Below are 23,849 nucleotides of genomic sequence, written 5' to 3' on the forward strand. Positions count from 1 at the left end.
TCAGGAAGGCCTGAGTTCAAATCTTGTCTCAGACACTAAGCATTTCCTAGCTGTGTGATCCTGGACAAGTCACTTAATCCCAATTGCCTCAGCAAACAAACAAACAAAAAACAAAAACAAACAAACAAACAAAAAAAGCATCTTCAAAACTCAATGGCAATTTGTCAGTTTGGAGTTTGATTCAAAACATTTTTTCTCACTAAATATATCCACTTATTTTCCATCTTCACAGATAGGCACAGATATGATTATGTAGGCAACTCTCACTGCCCCCTCCTCATACACCCTGCTCCCCCAGTAATTCTCTAAGACTTTAAGTTCCAGATTGGCATTGGTGAAGGGAGTTTTCACATCAGGAACTCCTCATATAAAGGAAATTGTAGACCTGAACTTAAAAAAAATAAAGAGACAGATCTTCAACATGGATTTCTGTTAGAATGATTTTCTATGAGAAAGCTTTCTGAAGGTCCCAAAGTCAGAACGTTAGCCAAATTTCACAGTGCTAATCAGTTCCTCTCCTCCAATTCTTTATTTAAAAGAACATAAGAAAAAAATTGAATTTTCTCTGCATTTTGAGCTGGTAGAGATCCAAACTGTTTAAAAGTAAAGGAAAACCAATGCTCTATTAGATTTTAGAATTACATGTCAGTTTATAGCAGAGGCATAAGAAGGAAAGGTATATATACATCAAGAAGTTGGATAAGGATTCATATTCTTTTCAGGAACAGGCCCTATGCCTTGTATTTGTCTTATTTATTCTACAGATCCTGAAAAATGATTAGATAGAAATACTACCATTAATATACCAGAGGTGGCCAGTTCAGGTAAAGCAGCTAAATATCTTGATATTTTGAGGAAAATAATTGAGGAAGGTGGAAACACAGATTAATTTTTTTTAATGTTCATGAAACAGGTTTACTCTGGGAAATGATTCCTTTTAGAATTTGCATTTCTAAGAAAGAAAAAAATCTCAACCTGGATTTAAAGTGTCTAAAGATCACCTAATACTTTTATTAGGAGGTAATGGAGAAGAAAAATGGAGTTTTTTAAATTAAAACTGATGTTTATCTGCCTTAAAATCCTTACTTTGAAAGGCTACAATACCAATCCCTTCCAGTTCTTGGGCAGACAAATAATGCTGCTTTTCAAGAATGATTTTCTTTATTTTTAGCTCATCTATTGAAAAAATATAGCAACAACAACAATATTGCATTTAAAGCATTACTGATTTTAGATAATGCCTCAGGTCATCGAATTATGCTTGATGAGCTGTATCAGAATGTAAGTATTCGAATTTGCTGGGATGTAGATAAAGCTATCTTTAACCTACATATGAAGATTTAAAGAAAAAGAAAACAATTTGGTTTATACTATTAAACTATTTAAGTGACAAAAGCAATGTTTCCTTTATATTATCATCTTTAAGTATAATATTTAGTCATTTAAATTTTTAAAAATATTATTACTTTTGTAATGAGCTTGAATCAGAAATGTATATATATATATATATATATATATATATATATATATATATATTTAATCCTTTGATGTTGTTGCATAAATAAAGAAGCTTTTAAAAAGTATTTTTAAAAATTTTAGTGCATATTTCATTGGGCTGAGACCAATTATAAAAATATATCATGTATATTTTATATATATGTTATATATTATAAGGATCAAATGAGATAATATATGTAAAGCACTTTTTATATTACATATGATTATGTATTTGAAAAGTACAAATCTGAATAATGCAGTTTTCCAATAGGATTCATTATTAGCACTAATCAAGACCTAGAGGACAATCATAAAAGAGATTCTTATTTGGGTCTGGGTTGAACTAAATGGGTCTTAAAGTGCCTTCTAATTCTGTGATTCTGAGCATAATTAATGCTCTGCAAGTGCAGTATGACAAGCTACTAATAGCATATGGGTTGCTGCTTGGTTCCACGGGGCAACAATATATTCAGGATTAAGTGGTAAAATGTCAACTCCCTTGGACTTACTTTACTTCCATGTAATGTCCACATTATTTTTTACATTATAATTATCTGTGTCTATGTCATTTCTATGTTAAACTCTAAACTCCATGAAGGCAGGAACTTTGTCTTTTCTAAACTTTGCATTTCTCCCTGTTCCTAGCACAGGTTATGCTCAGAGTAGATGCCTAATGTTTGTTGTATTGAATAGAATCGGAGGAACTAAGGACACAGGGATAATTGGATCCAATGTGTGTTTTTCAAAGAATTATAATCAATTCAAATGCAGGAAAATCACTGCAAAATTCTACAAATTCAATTTCAACAGAAATTGATTGAGTAGCTTGCCATGAGCACAACAGCAGTGCTCTCAAGAGTGGAAAGGTAAAAGGAAGCCCTATTGCTCACCCCAGCTGTTTGCCAGCTGGAAAGCATTTTTCATCATGAGTAAAGTAGAAGATTGTTTTATAGTGTAACCAAAATGATGCATTTCAAGCAATAGGCCCCCTCAACCAGCCCTGTTCATTCTGTGTTTTGCATTTATAAATAAATATGCTATCTTTGATTCTATGCACATTTATAAATTTTTAAGAACAAAAAATCATGGGATTGTGCCTCATGTTGAATATCAGGAACCAGAATGGTACCAGCGACCGTGCTGCCAGTGAAAGAAAAGGAGAAATAAAAGTCACTCATTTGACCTTCTTGAGAAAGCATCTGAATTCATAGGAAAACAAAAATCTGGAGATCTGCTAATCTGTAGGAGTGGTTGTGGAATAAAAGGTGATGTTTTTGTTTATCCTGACTCTGACATCAGAGAGATAATGGCCTGACATGGAAGTAGATTGGATTTAAGTGACAGAGAACAGTGCAAAATCACTAGTCTCACTTTCTCCTCCAGAGACATATAGGTCTAGTGACAAGACGGTGGGAGGTCGGGCAAAAGTCTAGGGATCAGGAGCAGAGACCCTAGTTTAATAGATATATTTTCCCCTCAAATTAACTGATGGTTGAATCAACTGTCTGTATGATATTGTTGGGACGCCACTTCATTTCAGGTAACATCCTCCACATAACTTCAGCTGTGCTGCATGAAGAGCAGAAGGATCTTTTGTTAGGCTGCTGCTTAATCTTTTAGAAAATACTTTCATGAAGGGGAGCATATGGGGAGATAGCAAGGGAAATGTGCTCTCAACCATCCTTAGAACTTAGGAGACCCTGAGCATCAAGGGAGAAGCCATTGTACGGGGAGTGAGAGGAGAGAGCCAAAAGATTTGAGTTTTATCCCTCACTTCTTTAATCCCCCATAAATCTGATCTCTCTTCTTGCTAAGACAGCTGGCTAGGCAGTGGATAGTCAGCCTTAAATATTAGCTCTGTGACTGGAAATTTCCTCATTTGTAAAATCAGGATGATAACTACCTACCTTACAAAATGTATTTGTTAGCATGCTGGACACATAGTAGCCCTTGTTCTCTTCCCCCCTGTCCCTGTAATACAGAGAATCATGGATATAGAGCTGGAAGGGACACTGAGGTCCAAGGAAGGTTGAGTGACTGGTTTAGGTTGTTTTAGGAAGAGTATGAACCCAAAGGGTCTGGATTTAGAAGTAACATTCTGGACATGTACCATGCTAACTCCCCCAGGCTTTTTATGGGCCAAAGCCGGATAATGCCCTCTGCCTCAGAGAATCATTAACTCCTTCCTTTTAAGAGAAAAATCTTGGTAAAATGATAAAGCATTAGAATTAGGAATCAGTAAGACTTAAGTGAAAATGTCATTTTAGACACTTCTTAGATATGTAATCCTGGGAAAGATTGTAGAATAATAGAAAGAATGCTGACAGGGGACAATAAGGTGATGCAATGGAAGGAGCACCCTTCCTGGCATCAAGAGGATCTGAGTTCAAATTTCACCTCAGATATTTATTAGATATGTGACTCTGGGAAATCACCTCCAATGCTTCTCCCCACACCTTCCCTACTAAAAACAATAACAACAACAACAAAAAAGACAGGATCTGAGTTCAAATTTCAGCTTTGTCACTTATTACCTATATGACTTCAGGCAAGTTCATTCCCTGGGCCTCAGTTTTCCTGTATGTAAAATGAGGGGTTGGGCTAAATGACCTTCTAAGATGGTTTCTAGCTCTATGATTATTCAATTATTTAAATTCTCTCAGCTCTGTTTCCTTATTTGTAAAACGGGAATAATAATAGCACTTCCTTAAAAGATTGCTATGAGGTTCAAATTAGATAATATGTAAAATATTTGATAAACATATCAATAGTAGTCCTATACTGTCTTGACTATATAATTATTTGGAACACATTGTTTAAATACATTTATTTTTCTTAATAAAATGGATCCCCCCCCCAATTACATATTAAAACAATTCATTACATTTAAAAAAAAAAAAAAAAGTTTTGAGTTCCAAGTTCTATCCCTTCCTTCTTTTCTTCCTCCCTTCCCCTTTCTTGACATGGCAAGCAGTCTAATGTAGGTTATACATGTGTTAGTTATGTAAAACATTTCCATTAAATAAACCATTTATGAGTTGATTCATCAAATAGAATCTTTACTTCTTTCTTTTTTCATTTTTAAGAAAATTGGCTCTGAAACACCATCCGGATAAGAACCCTGATAATCCAGAGGCTGCTGAAAAGTTTAAAGAGATCAACAATGCTCACACTATATTGACAGATTTGACAAAGAGAAATATTTATGATAAGTATGGGTCCCTGGGACTCTATGTGGCAGAACAGTTTGGAGAGGAAAATGTTAACACTTACTTCATGCTGTCCAGCTGGTGGGCTAAGGTGAGACTAACTATTTCTTTTCTTTGAAGAGTTTTCCTGAAAAATCTTGGATGTGTATAGTTTTTTTTTTTAATTTCTAAATCTTTTTGCTTAACTATATTTGTCATTCAAGTCTCAAAAACACACATAGGTATCACTTTCCTGAAAAGGTGCTATTTGAGGAATTTTCCTTTCTGCTTTAATTGATCAAACAATTAAAATACACAGCATGTCTTGTAACACTTCAAGATATTAATTATATTTGAAGTTGGAGCTTTGGGTTAATTCAGACTCCCCCTTCCCCTCCAGTAATGACTAAATAAAAAGTGAATCATCGCTCAAAGGCAAAAAAAAAAAAAAAAAAAATTTCCATTTGTGTGACAACTGCTTAATAAATTATTTTAGAACAAATTTAGCTGTGTACTTTGCTATATATAGCACAGGCTACAAAAACAACAATAATCAAAGAGATGGTATGTGGTAGTTGTGTCATATACGTTCACCTTGAGCCCTCTTTGAGAGAATGGGAGAAAGGAAGTGAAGGAAAGGTAAGAATTAAGAAGTAGAGAAAAACAGGGAAGTGAAAGGTATATATGTGTGTATAGTGAGAACTAAAACAGACAGCAGGAGGAGGGGGAATCTGCATTTTAGGAACCTTATGTCATTAGGATCCACTTGTATGCACAGCCACCAAGTTTGATTTCCAAAGTATTCTTAATAGAAGTAATAATGGTTGCTTTGGGTCATTATATACTTGCGTATGTACACGGTTGTCTATCTAGGTATAGCTACAGTCATGATAGGTATATTTATGTGTAGGCTAAACTATTATTAGTCAAGTCCTTGATGGCTTTTATCCACACAGGGATCAAGTCTAACTGATACGAGTCTTAACAAATTTCACATTCTGGATGCGGTTCCCATTCCTACCTTTATCTACAAACCTTGCACAAATGAAAATGAGCAAATGGATAAAAGGCTAATTTAAAGAAATTCAAACAGCCCTCAATTGAAGAAAAGCAATTGTATCATTTTGGTCTTTGTATCTCCAGTACTTAGCATATTGCCTGGCATATGAGAAGGGACTTATTAAACTCCCACTAAACGGAATAGTTTTACACCCCAGGAAGGGATATCACTCTAGGCACCATAGAGGCAGTATAACATAGTGGAAGAAACAAAATATGGAGTCTCAAAACACTTGGCCTCTGACACTTACTAGTTGTATGACCGTAGGCAAGGCATGGTTCATGAACATTTAGGAAATCCATTTTTTCCTCTATAAAAGGGAAGGGATAGTAATAATATCCACAATATTTAGTGTATGAGATTGCTATGAGAAAATGAGATAATTGTAAAATGCTTCCCAAATCTCCAAGTGTTATATAAATGTCAGTTATGATGCCTTTCCCAATGCTTCTGGATCTCAGACCCCTTACTGTCTTAGTTGGAGAATACCTGGAACCCTCCCCTTCTGCTGCAAGTGAAACCTGTTGAGTCCCAATAAGAAGATACAGTTTGAAGATGAGAGGATAGGTTAGTATACACATATGGAATTGCATCAGAGGGACATATACTGTAAATTCTTAACATCTCTTAGTAGACTTTTAAATTCATTTTTACATAGCAATAATTTTATAAAGTTTCACATAGAATAATGTTACAAAATCTGTACTATTCTGGCTCTATTAAATTATAATTTAAATGGATTTGTAGAGAATAATAATAAAAACATTTATTTGGATCTTTAAAGTGTTTGAAAAGCATTACATACATTATTTCATTACTAAAAATACTCGTTTTAATATTTTTTTCTTGTGAATGGAAACATGCCACACAACTTGATTTATAAATGAACATTTGAAACACAACTGATTTGTAAATTAGGGACTGACTTTATAGTTTAATGAAGAAAATGGGTTAATTTCACGGTTTAATCTAATGAGATTGAGATTGGGGCCATTCAGTATGCTTTCAATTTCCTTCTCTGACTCAAGATGTTGTTTCTTTGTCTTTCCTTTCTTCCTTTCTGCCTCATAAAGAGGCAAGGCTAATCTGTATTCCTGATCCCATTCTCTCAAGATTGCTATGGGAACTTTTCCATCATGTTTCTCTCCCTTGCATCTTTAATTATTTTCTTTCCTCTAATTATTTTTCCTCAGTCTAAAAACATAGGATTACAGATTTAGAGATGGAATTCTAACCCCAACCTCTGAGGTCATTAAGTCCGATCCCCTCATTATTTGAGATTCAGGAAAGTGATATGTACTCAAGTCTCACAGATAAGTTGGCAGAAAAGGGATTCGAATCCAGTTGATATCCCTGTAAAGAACACTTTTCCTAATGCATCAAAAAGGCAAGTGACTTGTTTATGCTCAAGCAACTAATATGTATAGCAAATAGTATAAGAACTCAAGTTTTTATAGACTCCAGTTCTCTTGCCTCAAGACCACACCATCCTTCTATACACTTGATGGCAAATAGGTTATCTTTTGTACTTTAGTGAGTACATGTCTGATGCATTCTAAAAGATTCATTAAATATTTAAAACCTAATCTGATATCTATAGTATCTCTTCTAAGTTATCACAAAAGTTAGGTAAGTGTGCTCTTTCACTAAAAGGGGAAAAATAAATTTTGCACTGCTGTAAAACAGTGTTGTGGAACACTATTAAAATTGTTGCTGTTCTTATTGTGTTTATTTGGAAGGGACCTTAGAGGCCAATTTTTCTAGCTTGGGTCTGAACAGGAATTACAGCATCCTTGGCAAATAGTCATCTAGCCTCTACTCGAAGACCTCCAGTGATGAGGAATTGAATATTTTCTTTCTTTCTTTTTTTATAATAGTTTAAATTTACCAAATATATGCATGGGTAATTTTACAGCATTGACAATTGGCAAACCTTTTGTTCTAATTTTTCCCCTCCTCCCCCACCCCAGATGGCAGGTTGATCAATACATGTTAAATATGTTAAAGTATAAATACAATATATACACATGTCCAAATAGTTGTTTTGCTGTACAAAAAGAATCGGACTTTGAAATAGTGTACAATTAGCCTGTGAAGGAAATCCAAAATGCAGGCAGACAAAAATAGAGGGATTGGGAATTCTATATAGTGGTTCATAGTCATCTCCCAGAATTCTTTTGCTGGGCATAACTGGTTCAGTTCATTACTGCTCTATTGGAAATGATTTGGTTTGTCTCATTGTTGAAAATGGCCACATCCATCAGAATTGATCATCATATAGTATTGTTGTTGAAGTGTACAACGATCTCCTGGTCCTGCTCATTTCACTCAGCCATCAGTTCATGTAAGTCTCTCCAGGCCTTTCTGAAATCGTCCTGTTGGTCATTTCTTACAGAACAATAATATTCCATAACATTCACATACCACAATTTATTCAGCCAATCTCCAATTGATGGGCACCCCCTCAGTTTCCAGTTTCTGGCCACTACAAAGAGGGCTGCCACAAACATTCTTGCACATACAGGTCCCTTTCCCTTAAGATCTCTTTGGGATATAAGTTCAATAGTAACACTGCTGGATCAAAGGGTATGCACAGTTTGACTACTTTTTGAGCATATTGGAATTGAATATTTTCTAAGGCAGATCATTTCATTTTGGAGCAATCTTAATTTTCCCCCATAAATCTATCTTCATTGTTGCCAGTTCTGCCCTACATATAAGTTTATTCTCTTTTCAAATGACAGTTCACTACTATATTCATTCTACCTCTTTTCTTTCTTTAGAAAAGGGAATCTTGACAACCCTTTTCCATACTTCAAAAGATTCTAGGGCTAGGGGAGGGAAGAGAAATTTATAAAATCAGAAAAACCAATTGTCAATAAAGATGGTTCAATTGTATAATGTATCATCATTTAGGAAAGATTCCCAAAGTAGTAATTATAATAAAATAAGACAACATGTTGGTCAGAGCTATAGTGGATAAGCCTGTCTCAGTTTTTTCAGCTGTATAGTGGGAATAATCATAACTTCTACTTTCTAGGATTGTGAGGATCAATCAAAATAACTATTTTCATAGTGTTTTTAAAGATAATATTCAATAAATGATTTTTCCCTCTCCCATTTCTTCTCTTCTCTACCCTCTCCTTGCCCCACTTCCTTTTAGCCCTTTGGAGTCAGGAAATTCTTATTTCAAGTCCGATGCTAATGAAAACATATTAGTTGGGGCTTGGGTGTGAGGGAAAGAGTCACAATCTATTGGCATTTCAGCCAACTCTCCAACAATCATAGGGATTCTCTATTTGAGTGGAGAAGAAGTTTGAACAGCAAGAGTTCCCAATACAGATGTAATCACAAGTCTGGAACAAAGAGAGGAAAAATATTAAGTATTAAGTAATCCTAAGGTTTTAGGATGGGCTGGTTGACTCATTTTAGCCTATGGATTTTTGTAATGACTAAGACATACTTTAATTTTTTTTAAATGGGCTTTTTGATTTTCTTTATGATTACATTGTTAAAAATTCAAATTTATTTATGACAAAACCAACCTAGGAATTATATAAATAAAATTACAAAAAAACCTTTTTATCCAAATAAAATCAGATTTAAATGATTGATGAAATATTCCTTGTTCATGGGTAGGCAGGACCAATATAAAAAATGACAATTTAACCTAAATTAATTTATATATTCAATGCCATACCAATTTACCAAAAAAATTTACTGAACTAGAAAAAATAATAATGACATTCAGTTGAAAGAATAAAAAGTCAAGAATATCAAAGCCTTATCTGTAAAATGCAAAGAATAATTATAGTGCCTATAGAGAACATGTAAAGGACTTTGAAGACCTTAAAATGCTCAACAGGATGTCTCTAGCTTTTGTGGCATCCTGTGTAAATGCTAACTACTAGTTATCTCATTCACATTGTGACTTCCCATTGTGGTTTCACTATATCACAGGTAAGCATGAACAATTAAGTGGGAATTTTGGGGGAGTTTTGTGGAAGTCAAAGATGAAAACTTAAAGATGAGCAGACAATACAGAGAAAGTTTAGAAGCTCAGAAATACATAAAATGTATGTACAGTATTTTATAATATCAATATATTTTGTCTTTTAATACCATAATAATTCAGACTTCTTCTCTGACATGAAGGGAAGCCAAAAATTATATGTGGATTTTCCAGATTGAAGGGGATCTCAGTGTGGAAGGAATAATTGTGACTAGTCACTTAATCTGTGTCTGCCCCAGTTTCCTCCACTGTAAAATGGGGGTAATAATAGCCCTTATCTTAGGGTTTTTGGGAAGATGAGATGAGAGAATGTTTGTAAGTACTTAGCACAATATCTGGCACATAGTAGGTGCTACATCGATGATGATTATCTAGATCTCATTTTTCTTATTTATAAAGTCAAGGGATTGAACTAGATGACTTCTGAGTTCTGAGTTCCTGCTCTAAATCTTTTCCTTATGACCCTGTGGCTCTCTTCAATGATCTTTTGGGGAATTTTTCCTTCTCTCTTTTTGTCTCATCCAGACTCTGTTTGTACTCTTTGGCATTTTGACGGGCTGCTACTTTTGCTGCTGCCTCTGCTGCTGCTGTAACTGCTGCTGTGGACGCTGTCGGCCCAAGTCCCCAAGGGGAGGAGAAGGAGAAGTCTACGTGTCCCCAGAGGACCTGGAGGAGCAGATCAGGAGTGACATGGAAAAAGGTACCATAAACCTTGATGGAGGTGTTTCCAGTTTGGGGTTGTTCTGACTAAGTCCCTGGCCATGGAAGGCAGGAAGTGCTGTAAAAGTATTTTGGCATCTGTCTAGATCACAGAAGCCAAACTATGAGGGACCTCATGAAATCCCAGATTTAGCACTTCCTTTTGTATAAGTTTCTGAAATGGTTTTCCCTGAGGAATTTCAAAGGCAGGTCTGTCCTCCTCCCTCTCTCACCCCTCTTCTTCCTATCCACTGTGCACCATTTCAGACTTTAACAGTACAAAATAGAAAGATATTGAAGTTCTCTATGTCATCTAGACACCATCCTTTTTCTCTACTGTATTCTTTACAGTCTGGTGTTCAGGGGATGAAGACTGTAAAAGAATATATTCAGGAAGAGAGGAGGCTCAGAACGCTTATTTCCTAGGATAACCCATGGGAGGGCAAGATTTCTTAGAACCTGGACTCCTCCCCAGGACCTCTCTCAATCTGGATCCACACCCCTGGAGCTAGCCCAGCATTAAATTAAATAAAAAAGAATACAGGAATAAATATATCTAATTAACTTTAAATTGCTTTGTTAAACCACTCTCCCTGCATGCATCAATAACCTGATCATTCAGGCTCATCCCAGTTAGATTTTGCAGTGTCAAAGCATTCAAATTTAGATAGGATCTCAAAAAACTCAAGCTAAGAAAACCTGACATATCCCAGATAATCCCCATTGAATAAACAACATGAGCTTAGTTTTTCATCACCCCTGCTTTTCTTACAGTTACAATATTGATATAATTAGGACTTTTTTCCTTGCAGAAAAAAGATATCACGGGACTTGGAGTCAAGAAAACCTAAGGACAAATTCAGCCTTAGACACTAAACTAGCTGTGTGATCCTGAGCAAGTCACTTAAGACTATTTGACTCAGTTTCCTTAGATGTAAAATGAGCTACAGAAGGAAGTAGCAAACCACTCTAGTATTTTTGCCAAAAAAATCCCCAAAGGGGTCAGAGAATTGGACACTATTAAATAGCAACAACAACAAAATAAATCATAGCTTAGAGTTGGGAGCACTTGGCAGCATGGATCCAATGCATCAGTGCTTTCTGAGGGCTGGAGCTTAAGTTCTCATTTTTAAAGATTTTAGTGAGGAGAGAAACGAACCAACTTCTATCTGGGTCACTTTGGGGTTAGCTCATTAGTATACTCAAATCGATCTCAAAATTATCAATAAAACTTCAAAATTCCATCTATAAATTTATCAGTATCTTTTGATGTTTTGTTGCCTTGGAATTGGGGAGATATTGATTTTGTCCGGAATTCACATATTATAGGATCAGATCCTTGACAAGCAATACTAGATGGCTTCTGTTGATTCAGTACATATTACCAGGATGTGACTTTTGACCAATATATATTACAATTTGTAAATTATGTTTCTTTGATTTTTGGGGAGGTTTATACATGGCTGCCAGGTTCCCCTTATTTTCTGCTACTGCTCCTTTATACTGGCTAATTAGAACCTTATTATACTTAAGTGGAAGGAAGGCAAGCATACAATTTTAACATACCCTGCCTGCCTCAATTTCTTCAATTGTAAGATGGGGACAATATCAGTACTACTTGAGGGCTATTATGAGTATCAAATGATCATTTTTTAAAGTGCAGAGTAAAATGCTTGGCATATGATGGGACTTCATAAATGTTTGCTTCCTCCCTTTCTCCCTTCCTTTTTTCCCTTCTTTCTTTTATTCTTTTCCTACTTCCCCTTCATTCCTTTCCTTCCTTCTTTCATTTTTTCTCCCTTCCTTTCCTCCTTCCCTCCCTGCCTCTTCCCTTCCTTCTTTCTTCCCTACTCCTTTCCTTTTCTTCCTTCTTCCCTCCCCTTTTCCTCCCTCCCTCCATCCTTCATTTCTTTCCCTCCCTTTCTTTCCCTTGCTTCCTTCTTTCCAACATGATTACCTCATAACCTAAAATATGTTCAAACATAAGAAATACCTAAGTCAGCAGACTCATTCCAGTTGCCTATCTGACTCCTATTCAGCCTTTGATTCATATTTAAGAATAGTTTCTAGAAGAATAAGGTGGTTGCCATCCACTAGTAAACCCCACCTTAAACTCCCCTCTAGCAGTAGGGATAATAAAGTCAGTGAATCTAACTTGCATATTGTAAATGGTGCAGTACAGAATTCTCTGAAAAGCCATGTTCTTTCCTTTTGTTCAGTTTCTTCTTGCTGTGGGTTTGTTTTTTAAATTTCCACCAGGTTACTGAATGGCCCCTGCTGTAAGTGTCCCTGTGGCAGATTTCTTCCTGGAACAGGTATTCATAGCAGGAGCCAAATTCATTGCAGGTTTCCTGCCTCCAGGGTGACTGGAAAGACTAGCCATTAATTAATCTGTGTACCCCTCACTGTTCTCTGACCTAGCATAACTATGCTCACAATTTGGTTTCAGAGGTCAGATTGTAGACTGAAAGAGCAACCAGGTCCCATTTGTCTGTTATTATTTTTGCCCATAAGGAAAAGATCATTCCTTTTTCTAAGTATTTTTAAATGGACATTTTGTTGACAATATCTATGTTATATAGTGTGAATAACTTTTATTTTATCTTTAGTTAAGATTTTCCCTTCTTGTCTTCGAGACAATCCATTTAGCTGAGATATTAATGATGAATAGAATAGATTAAAAAATGAACTCATTAGAAAGTGCTTGTGGGCACACACCAGTAATCCTGGTTACTAAGGCTTGGGGATCACAGGAGCTTAGGAGTTCTAAATTGCCATGGGGTTTAAAGTCCATTGGTTATCTGCACTAAAGTCCAATACTAATAAGGGGAGCTTCTGGTTGCAAAGGGTCAGCAGGCTGCTTAAGGAGGAAATATTCATGAATCAGAGAACATCTATAAGGGACAACCAAGGTGGCAAAGGGCCCTGAAGAGAAGGGTTATCATATAAAGAGAGAATGTAAGAAAAGAGAAGGATTTACTTCCTTTGATCCTACAGACCAAAACCAAAAGTAATGAATAAATATTATAAAGAAGCAACTTAAAAAAAAAATCTTTATGTTAGGAAAATCTAAGAAAGTTGAGCTTTCTTCAAGTAAAACTGGAAGGGTTAATAGTTCCTTCTTCACTAGAATATTGAAAACAGAAGGTGGATGACCACAATGTTAAACAGTTTGTCATATCCAACTATTCATGACCCCATTTGGGGTTTTCTTGGCCAAGATATTGGATTGGTTGTCCATCTCCTTCTTATTTTACAGATGAGGAAACTGAGGCAGAGTTAAGTGACTTGCTCAGGATCACATTATAGAAATAGTATCAGATGAATCCTGCCAGATGGCATTTAGGAGACTTTGAAAAAGGATAATCAGGAATGCAACTTTCATGTTACCTCTGGTAACTGGTGATGAGTAGAATAGATTAAAAAGTGAATCCATTAGAAAGTTCTTGGGGGCACACACCCTGTAGTCCTGGTTACTAAGGAGCCTAAGATTCTTGGATCACAGGAGCTCAGTAGTTCTTAGTTGCAGTAGAGCTAAAGTCCAGTGGGTATCTGCAACTAATAAGGTGAGTCCCTGCTTGCAGAAGGCCAGAGGCTGCCTAGGGAGGAACAAATTGACCCAGTTTAGAAAACAGCACATTAAAGCTTCACTACCAATCAGTAGTTCAGTAGAGGGGTGTTAGACCTTTGAATGGCTACTGATTTTCCAACTGCATGAGATAGGGAGCAATAGTCTTTACTCCTTCCCCTCAAAAAATGTTGACATTCTGACTGAGAAACTTTACTTTAGTAACTCTGAAAGGAAAGGGGGAAAAAGGCAGGAAAACATGAATTTTCTATTTAACAGTATTTCTTTTCATTTTATTTTGGGTTAAACATAGGCTCTTGAGTATTGGCAGGGATTTAGATGGCATAGAGTCTAAAATCTCACTAAGTACAGAAGTTTCTTCTATAGTACATCTGTCTAGTCAATCAGCTACTACATATATATTCTGAGATCATATATTTAGTGATGAAAGGGACTTTTGAGGTCACCTACTCAATCAGTAAGCATTTATTAAGTATATGTGCCAACCATTATACTAGACAAAGTGGGCATAAAGACAGAAACAAGTACCCTTTATATATGGACAAAACTGAGGCCTAAAAAGTTGATGTGAACTTTCCAAGTTCCTAATAAGTGGCAGGGCCGGTGCCTCCAAACTTAGCAGTCTCTCCACTGCATGATTTTGGTGGCCGTAATTGTTTTTTTTTTTTTTTTTTTTTTTTAATTTTTAGTTTAAATGACATCTAGATGGTCATTTGGAGGTCCTGTATAAAGAGATTTCTCCAGATGGGCTATTATTTGAAATTTAATACTTTAAATTCACTTTTTTTTTTTCTCCCTTCAAACTACTCCTTTATAATATACATTAGGTGAGGATGTTACAAGAACAGAATAATCAATGTCTATTACCAGAGAAAAGAGACTTCCATCAGAATACGGAGTGTTCCTAAGGGAGGTCTGGAATGCTTTTATGTGATTTTATCTGGCTCATTACTTCAAATGAAGCCTGGGATTTTGTCTTGAGTACATATAACAACTACAAATCACACTTTGCTTATGCTGTGGAAATGTTACCTGCCTGTAATGACCATGGATAATTTCATTTCTATACTTTGCAATAATTTTGAAAAAAAAGAAAAAAGAAAAAACAACCAGTATATGTACGTTCGTATGTGTGTGTGTGTGTGTGTGTGTGTGTGTGTGTGTGTGTGTGTTCAGCTTATCTGTTATTCGGAACTCCAATCTACAAAAGTAAAGTCCAAAAAGGATGAGTTCTTGTCCATGCCATACAAGGCTGAATAGGAGCTAACCATAAATAGGTGTTTCTAATTTGAATTCTGATGTTTGACATCTTCCTGCTAAAGACATGATGGAATATACTGTAATACATACTTCTCAATCCATACAAATCAATGTTTGGATATCAAATTCTATGTTTCCTCCACTGACTTATATAAAACAACTGGAAATATTTTCCAGATTCCTTAAGCTTCTAATTTTAATTGATTTATAATTTGTTTGGGGAGGGAAGGAAGACTTATGCTACTTGTTGTTATTCGGTTTTATCTGACTCTTTGTGATCCCAGTTGGGATTTTCTTGGCAAAGATACTGGAGTGGTTTGCCATTCGCTTTTCTAGTTCATTTTACAAATGAGGAACCTGAGACAGGCAGGGTTAAGTGACATACAGTGTGTCACCTAGCGAGTAATGTAATATAATGATCTCTTTATAAAAGTATCTTCAGGTGTTCCTGTGGTCTTTTTAAATACCTCAGTAAGTCTGGTCAGTAGGGGACACTGGCCTAGTAATTTTAGGATTCATAAGCAATCCTGAGCTGATTCTCCTTAAGCTTCCACATTTATTATAATAGAAAGTGGGCTGGAATGGGAATCAGGAGTCCTGTGTCTGTGCTACCAGCCTGCGTGCATTTTTGTGATTGATTTTGTGGGGAAGACTATGGCAAAGTCCCAGGACTAAGCATCTAGCTTCACACAGTGAGGGACTCCTTCCACCAAACGCACATTATTTCCTTTACCTTGGCTTGCCAAGCTGAAGTCATGCTGTTGAATAGGAAGGGACCAGGGATAATAAGTGGATGATTTAGAGATGATCCACCCCCATTACTGAAGGAAAGTAGACTAAGTGTTTTGCCAATAGTCATTCAATTAGAAGTGTCTGAGAAGGAATTTGAGTCTTAAGTTATCATGGATACAACAGATATACAAAGAAGGATTTTGGTTTAGGGAGCAGTCATCTTTTACCCTGCCATCATTAGTTTATAAAAATGAATCTTGTTGACTCAGAATCAATGGAATACATCTTAAAACATTTTTAAAGCGGGGATAAACTGCTCCACAGGCTTGTTAATGAGACTCAAGAGATCCTGCATGTAAAGTGATTTGTAAACCTTGAAAGCAACCTGAGATATTACCATTTTTTCCTCCTTTTTATCCTTGAATCTCCAACATCCAGAACAGTCCTTTCCACACAGAAGGTATTTAATAAATGTAGAATTGAATTGAGCTTCCAAAGGGGAAAGTATCAGACAACAAAAATGCTCAAAGTTCAATAAAATACTATTTTTTTGGAGTCACTACCCTCCCCTCTCTACTCTACTCCCTCTCTCCCTACTTTTTAAATATGGTCTCTAATGGAGAAGCAGTTGTAGTGTGACCTTGTACCCAAGATGTCAGCTGCAGCACACGGAAATATGTTAACAGCTTACTCACTCTTGCCTTTCCCCCTGGAAAGAACCCAAACTGAGGTCATGCCGTATGGTGTGTAATTAGACTCCTGCTCTTGGCCAAGATACTAAGTTCTCTCTATATTTTATATTTGAGGCTCATCATGACATTTTATTGCTCTGAGAATAAGATAGGAGTCTGAACTTGTCCCCCATATACTCAGAATTCAGAGAAAGTACGACTTTTAAGCTTAAGGAAGCATTTCCCAAAACACTGGAAAGAAGACCTGAAGATCTGTCTTCTTACTATTGATCACCCCTGGCTTACTGGGAGAGCAGTGCATATTCAAAGATGGAAGCTACCTTGGTTAGAAAATCCTTTTCCATTCCCATTTTGCCAATTATTCCCTTTCTATTGCCATATCCACATCTACCCAAAGTTTTCACACTTTAGGAAAGTCTTGGCAAAAATCCCAACATTTAGCATTATAGAACCAATCATAGGTCATAAATGAGAGGATTTAGAGCTAGAATTTTAGGAACTTCAAAGATCATCTAGTCCCACTCTTCATCCTGCAGAAACAAAAACTGATGCCCATAGAAACAGAATTATTTCTCCAAGGTCATATACCTGGGAAGTTCAAAGCCAGAATTAAAATTCAGATCCAAATCTAGTGTTCTTTTCCTTATGCCTCTCCAGCATCCTCTATTATTTGCCCCTGGAAACTAAGAGGACAAAGAGTTATTCAATTCCAAGTAATTGTAAAAAGAAAAAACTGAGAAGTGCTAATAAAATGACAAAATCAGAACTCTGGTCTGAGTTCTTGGAGGCTCAAATGGGTCAGAAATGGAAAGAACCTCATGTTGGCTTTCAGCTGTCTGGGGGAACATCTGTGAGGACTTATCAGCTCATGAAAATCTAGTAAAAGCTATGTTGAGCAAACTGATTCACTGCTCTCACCTAGTGTCTTAGCTAGACATTAGCTGACATTCTCACAAAGACAAAGGTGATCAGCAGCTAGGAGAAATCAGGAGGGCTTGGTGGGTCACTTTTCATTATGGTCTTCCCAACTATGCAGGAAAAATTTCCCCAAAGGATTCCAGTTTAATAGAGCACAAAGAAACTTATGTCTGTCTCTTTAAGTCTTTATCAACATTTTTAAAGGTTACTACCATCATTCACTCCAATCAATGAAGGACCTGAGAGCAGGATTATAGATCTAGAGGTCCAAAGTACTTTAGAGCCCCATCAAGTCAATTCCTTCATTTTATAAATAAACTTGTCTCCTTACGAAACGGTAAGTGACCTTTCCAAGGTCACACTGCAATCAAGGGACAGGATTTGACTCCAGGTCTTCTGATTCCAAAACTAGTATGCTTTCCATTGTACCAAACTGAAGGGGAGAGGGAAAAATTTCTGGGTGCTAGAAGACCTAGGGTGGGAATATCAACAGAGGGTAGAGAGGTTTAAAAAAAAAAAAAAAAAAAAGAGTGTGTTTGTTATGTTTGTGTGTGACCACAAAGATAAATTTCAATTCTTTAAGAGCTTTGTCTAGGGTTAATCCCTTGTATCCATTGGACTTGTAGTTGCACCCACTAAGAACTATTTCTTTTGTGGTTCTTGCTACTTCCTCCTCTTATTATTGCATGAAGAGGAGAGAGCTGTTAGTAATATTACCACTGGCATTCAGCATAGACATAAATGAACAGATCCTTGCCAGCAGAAGAAAAAGCAATCATTTAAGAAATGGTATCATTTTAATTCTCCACTCAATTATATGCTAAAAAAACCAATTTTAATAGTTTTTTTAAAGTTCTGAGTTTCAAATTTTATTCCTCCCTCCTCCTTGAAATATTATATAAGTGCAATCATGTAAAACATTTCCATTTTGTGTAAGACTCCTCAAATAAAAAAAAAAGAATAAAAGAAAGTGAAAAATAGCATGCTTCAAGCTCTATTCAAGCAATAACAGTTCTTTCTCTGGAGATGATGATATGCTTCATCATGAGTCCTTTGGGATTTTGATGGATCATTGTATTGCTAAAAATAGCTAGTTCCATTCTTCAAAGCACAATATTGCTGTTATTGTGTACTATGTTCTGGTTCTGTTTACTTCACTTTGCATCAGTTTATGTAAGTTCTTTCAGGATTTTCTGAAATCATCCTGCTATCTATCATTTCTTATAGCATAATAATATTCCATTACAATCATATACCACAGCTTCTTTAACCATTTCCCAATGGATGGGCATCTCTTTGATTTCTAATTCTTAGTCACCACAAAAAGAGCTGCTATAAGTATTTTTGTACAAATAGGCCTTTCCCCTGCCTTTTTGATGTCTTTAGGATATAAACCAGACTTAGGAGTAGTATTGCTGGATCAAAGGGTATGTACAGTTTGACTGCCTTTCATGAATAGAAAAAAAACCAGTTATTACAATGGTTTGGTACTTTGTTTACATGAAGATAGAGACAGCGTGCATAAGCATAAGTTGGGGGTCTCACAAAGAGTTCAACACAACTAAACAACTATGTCACCTCTCATTTTGGCCATGCTCACTCACTCTTTCCCCAGATTTAGCATTCTTCTCTTGTCCTCAAGCCCAACCATGCCCCAGTTAAAGAGACAAGGCTGCATAAATATGAGGAGGGAACTAGACTCTGGGAAGTAAACAGCTGGAATAATAATTCCAAGGAATAATCCTGAGAAATTGAGAAATCATACAGTTAAGTTTGGGATAATAGTTGTTAGACTTGTCTGGTTAAACCTATGGTCCTCAAAATGATGTTTTCAATTGCATAAAATAAAATGTAAAGGAAAATAAAGAAAACCAATTTTAAGTAAAATATGTTTACTGAGCTAAAAAATATTTATGGATCTCAGGTTAAGAATCCTCAGTTAAGGGGGAAGAGAAATAAATGCTGGGTGATTGCTGATTCCTTATCTAAGGGTACTGTTATTGTTGATTAACAATACAGAAGTGGGCTATCTTCTCAAGTGATCTACACAGGATGTGACAGGGCTTCCCAAGACTTGTCAAACCTGATGACTAATATCAACTTCTGGTGAGTCACACTTGATGATATTGCCAGAAGAAATCTAGAAAACACAGTTAGGGATTATGAAGTCTTAGGCAAAAAGACTAAAGGTTTTAGGGACACAGGTGGTATTTTCATCCCAGCTGCTATTCAAAAACAAATGTTTCAAAAGTCAAAGGCAGATTTGAGAAGCAGTTGGTTGAGAAAATGGCATCCTAGAACATAATTTGGATTTTTGGACCAGGAACTAAAATATATACATGGCAGATGCTTGGCAGGGATAGAATATACTTAATAAGGGCAGGTAAAATTGTGTTTGTCCTGCAGTTTCACAAATCTAATCAAAAAGGGTTTAAACTGAGAATAATATCTGCACTTCAACTAGTCTAGCTACCATGGAGAGTGGCCAAAAGATTGGAAGAAGAAGAGCAGGAGGGATAAAACTCTATCCCAAGTGAAAATGCTGATGACTGGGGTGAAGTTCTTACTGAAGAACTAAAGAATTATAAAATAAATTGTGTTAAGAATCTAAAAAGATAATATGTATAGCTCAGGACAAATTCTCTTCCAAACTTGGTTCTACTCAGTGACTTTTTGCTGTTTCTTGAAGAGGACACTCCATATCTAGACTCCATTCTTTTTCCCTGACTTATCTGCCCCCCATTCCTGGTTTGTTCTTCGTATTCATCTCTGCCTCCTGACTTCCCCAGCTCTCCTCAAAATTCAGCTCATACTTTTTAAGAAGTTTTTCTCAATTCTCCTCTCCCACTCCACTCCATTACTAGTACCTTTCCTCAAGAATTCCTCAGTTATCCTACAGATCTTGTATGTACAGGATTATTTGCATGTTGTCTCTGTCATTACAATGGGAGCTCTTTAAGGGCAGATACTGCTTCAGCCTTTCTTTATATTTCCAGGGTTTAGTAAAATACATAGTAAGTTCTTAATTGATGCTTGTTCACTTGACTCTAACCACCTAGAGCGAGTCATTTTTCTACGAATCTCAGTTTTCTCATCAGGTGACATGGGGAATAGACTATATATATATAGCCATTTCTAAAATTCTGTGAGCTTTAAGGTTAGAGAATGAGAACAACAGGAAAACGTAGAGCTGTATAGTTGAACAAATTGTCAGTAAATATTGTTTTTCCTATAGGAAGCCAACAAATAGAAGAAAACCCAGAATGTATTTTAGATAGATGGATAGTGTAAAATACATACATTTTATATGAAATAAATGATATGATATATATAAATAATATGTTGTGGACTCTCCATGATCTCTTTTTTTGAGTTTTTCTTAGCAAAGAAACTAGGATAGAGCCTGCTTAATTTACAGTGATGAGGAAACTTAAGAGAAACAGGATTGTCACACAGCAAGTAAATGTCAGATTTGAATTCAGATTTTTCTGACTCCAGTCCCATTGCACCTCCCAGCTGCCCCTCTATATAATTTATGTATGTCTCTGTGTGCATATATTTGCATATGTATTATATATTACATGTTTTTATGTGTTTTATATGTACATATATGTATATATGTACTTGTATATATCTAGTGATTTATCTGGTTCATTTTTCTTGAAGTGCATCTATCATTTGTTCTTAAAAGACAATATAATGAAGAGGATGTTATTTTGTTTCTTTCAGAGGCAGACTTCCCCATCACTCTCCAGCCTACCAGTGCAAATGAGAAAACCCAACTAATCAGAGAATCCCGCAGCTATACTACAGACTCCTAGATGACCAGCAAGCTCAAATTCATGGATCCTTCTGGAAATAGCAGCAATGCGCCTGGCAAGTGGAGGGATACCTGAAGGAAAGAGCCCCAATGATGTTGCAAAACCCCAGGAATCCCTTTCCCATTTACACTTTATTTTGAGGTTAGGCACAGGTGGTTGCAATGTAATTTTCTGAGCATGCAGATTCTCTTTGAGTAGACTTTCTAATGAAAGAGATTCAATTAGACAAATTAAGATCTGCAGAATGTACCTTGTGTTCCCCCTCACTTTTCCCCTCTCCCCAGATACTATCAGGGCCTAGCAGATTTTAAGGACCAATGTGCCCTCATGGGCCAGTCCCAATACTAAAAATGGGAATCGGTGATGGGAGCATCTCTCTTTTCCTCTAATAACTAAAAGAAGTCACAAGAACAATCGCTGATGTTTAAAAAAAGGAAACAAACAAAAAAACATATTTAGGGGAGAATTTAAGAAACATTTATCAACAGGGAGAATTTTCCCATGACCCCTTGCAGACAGATAGATTTCCCAACTCACTCCTAGTGGTTTGGGTTGCATTGTGTTAACAACATCACTGCAGATTGTTGGTGGGGAACAACTTATGCTTGTACATACACAGCAGATAGCTGGCTTTCACTGACTTTCCAGCAGCAGAAGAATATAAGGAAAAGGTTAAAGGGCACTTCACAAAGCATCCTCTTAAATTTGTAATTTGAAAGGTCTAAATCACCATTCAAAAAATTGGGATTTGCAAAACATTTCTTTGCTGCTAGATTTCTCCTCTCTTTCCTTCCTCACTCCTTCAATTATTTTGCTACATTAGACCTAGTTGAGGCAATTATTTTGAGCCATAACTCAGAATTTTCTGTAAATTCATTACCTGCTACTGGCCATGTTGCAGGGGCTTTGCATCTTAGATTAGCTGGATTAGAAATAAGAAAGACATGCCAGAAACACTAACTTTCAGGCCTTAAATTTCACAGACCTCTCTTTTTTTTTTTGGAACTGGTTTCATTGTGAAGAAAAAAAGCTCAGCTATACATACATTAGAGGAGGGAGGTGAAATTTGGTCCATTTTCTGATTCAATTACTTCATTCATATTTCAGTAGAAGAGGGAGAGAAGTAATGAGTAGGGGTCAAAAATATCTCAAAAATTGTACAGGAATAAAAATGTATTGTTTTAAAATTTTTTTCATTCTTTTTCTTCTCAAAAGAAATTGTTCCTTTCAACATTAACTATCTCTCTTGCTATCATTTCTTATTTCCCAGTGGAACTACATTCAATTGCTAAATACATATTGTTACATTTCTAGGCTCATAAGGTTCTGGGAAATGTTTCAATTCAGGTAAGGTATATAATATAAAAAGCCCTTGGGCTTGGGAGTCAAAAGGTCTCTGCCCACTTGCAGGATCAAGTGAGGATTTGATAATAGATAAGATAGAAATAGCTCACTTTTATGTGGTGCTTTGCAGTTTGCAAAGCAATGTTAACAATTATCCTGTTAGGTAGGCAAGGCATGGTGTTTACCATTATAAATATGAAAAACTGGCCCTATTAAGCTAATTGACTTATGTAAGGTCAATAGTTACTAAGTGGCCAAGCCAAAACTCAAATCCAAATATTCACAGTCCTTCTCTGTCCTTCCGTCCCAATGCCCTGCTCCTCTGGTGTCTGAGAAAATTAATGGTGTTACCTCGTTTTTTCCAAGTCAAGACACTTTCCCCCTCACTTAATAGTATTTATTTCTTCCACTGACATGAAAATGTTACAGTTTTTAACATTCATATTTATAAGATTTTGAGTTTCAATTTTTTATCCCTTCCCCAAGATGGCAAGCAATCTGATGTAGGTTGTACATGCACAATTATATGAAACACTTCCACATTAGTCATGTTGAGAAAAAAGAATCAGAACAAAAGAGAAAATTAGTGGTCTTATCTAAGCATAGCATATCTTCTTATATCTGTATATAGAGCTACTATCCATAAATGTAATGAGATTTTACAAACACATACTTCTTGTGTAACATGAAATCTACCTGGAAAAATACAAAAATCCCTTAAAAGCACATTATACCCTTGAATCATACTGCTTTCACAGCTCCTGCAAGTGCTGCAGGTCCATCAGAAGTACAATTCATTGCTGACCTTCCAAGTAAACAAGTGGCTAGTTCCTCCTATTGTTGGCTCACAAGGTTATATAGGCTGCCTAATTCCCGGTCATTTCGGCTACTCACAGCCCTTCCACTCTGTCTCTAGGGAAAGAATAAAGGCCAGTTAGCAATTTGGTTACATGTTGCCCCCTGCTGGTAAATGTAACTCAAGCTCTTGCGTTACATCTCATCTGGGTATCTCTGCTGTAGACAGATCCTTCTCTCTC

General features: G+C 36.2%; 1 protein-coding gene across 2 annotated transcripts in view; it reads left to right on the plus strand.

The window, feature by feature from the left end:
- The window catches only part of DNAJC5B (DnaJ heat shock protein family (Hsp40) member C5 beta), a 106,563-nt gene extending 84,865 nt beyond the window's left edge, over window positions 1–21,698 (plus strand). For both annotated transcript variants that reach the window (XM_074278795.1, XM_074278796.1), the window contains 3 exons: window positions 4,584–4,797; window positions 10,283–10,457; window positions 21,377–21,698. In XM_074278795.1, the coding sequence (XP_074134896.1) occupies window positions 4,584–4,797; window positions 10,283–10,457; window positions 21,377–21,468 (481 nt within the window). In that variant the 3' untranslated portion in view covers window positions 21,469–21,698. The remainder of the gene's footprint in view (window positions 1–4,583; window positions 4,798–10,282; window positions 10,458–21,376) is intronic.
- The last annotated feature ends 2,151 nt before the right edge of the window (window positions 21,699–23,849 follow it).

Source organism: Sminthopsis crassicaudata, chromosome 1 (assembly GCF_048593235.1).
Source record: "Sminthopsis crassicaudata isolate SCR6 chromosome 1, ASM4859323v1, whole genome shotgun sequence".
Lineage (NCBI taxonomy): Eukaryota > Metazoa > Chordata > Mammalia > Dasyuromorphia > Dasyuridae > Sminthopsis > Sminthopsis crassicaudata.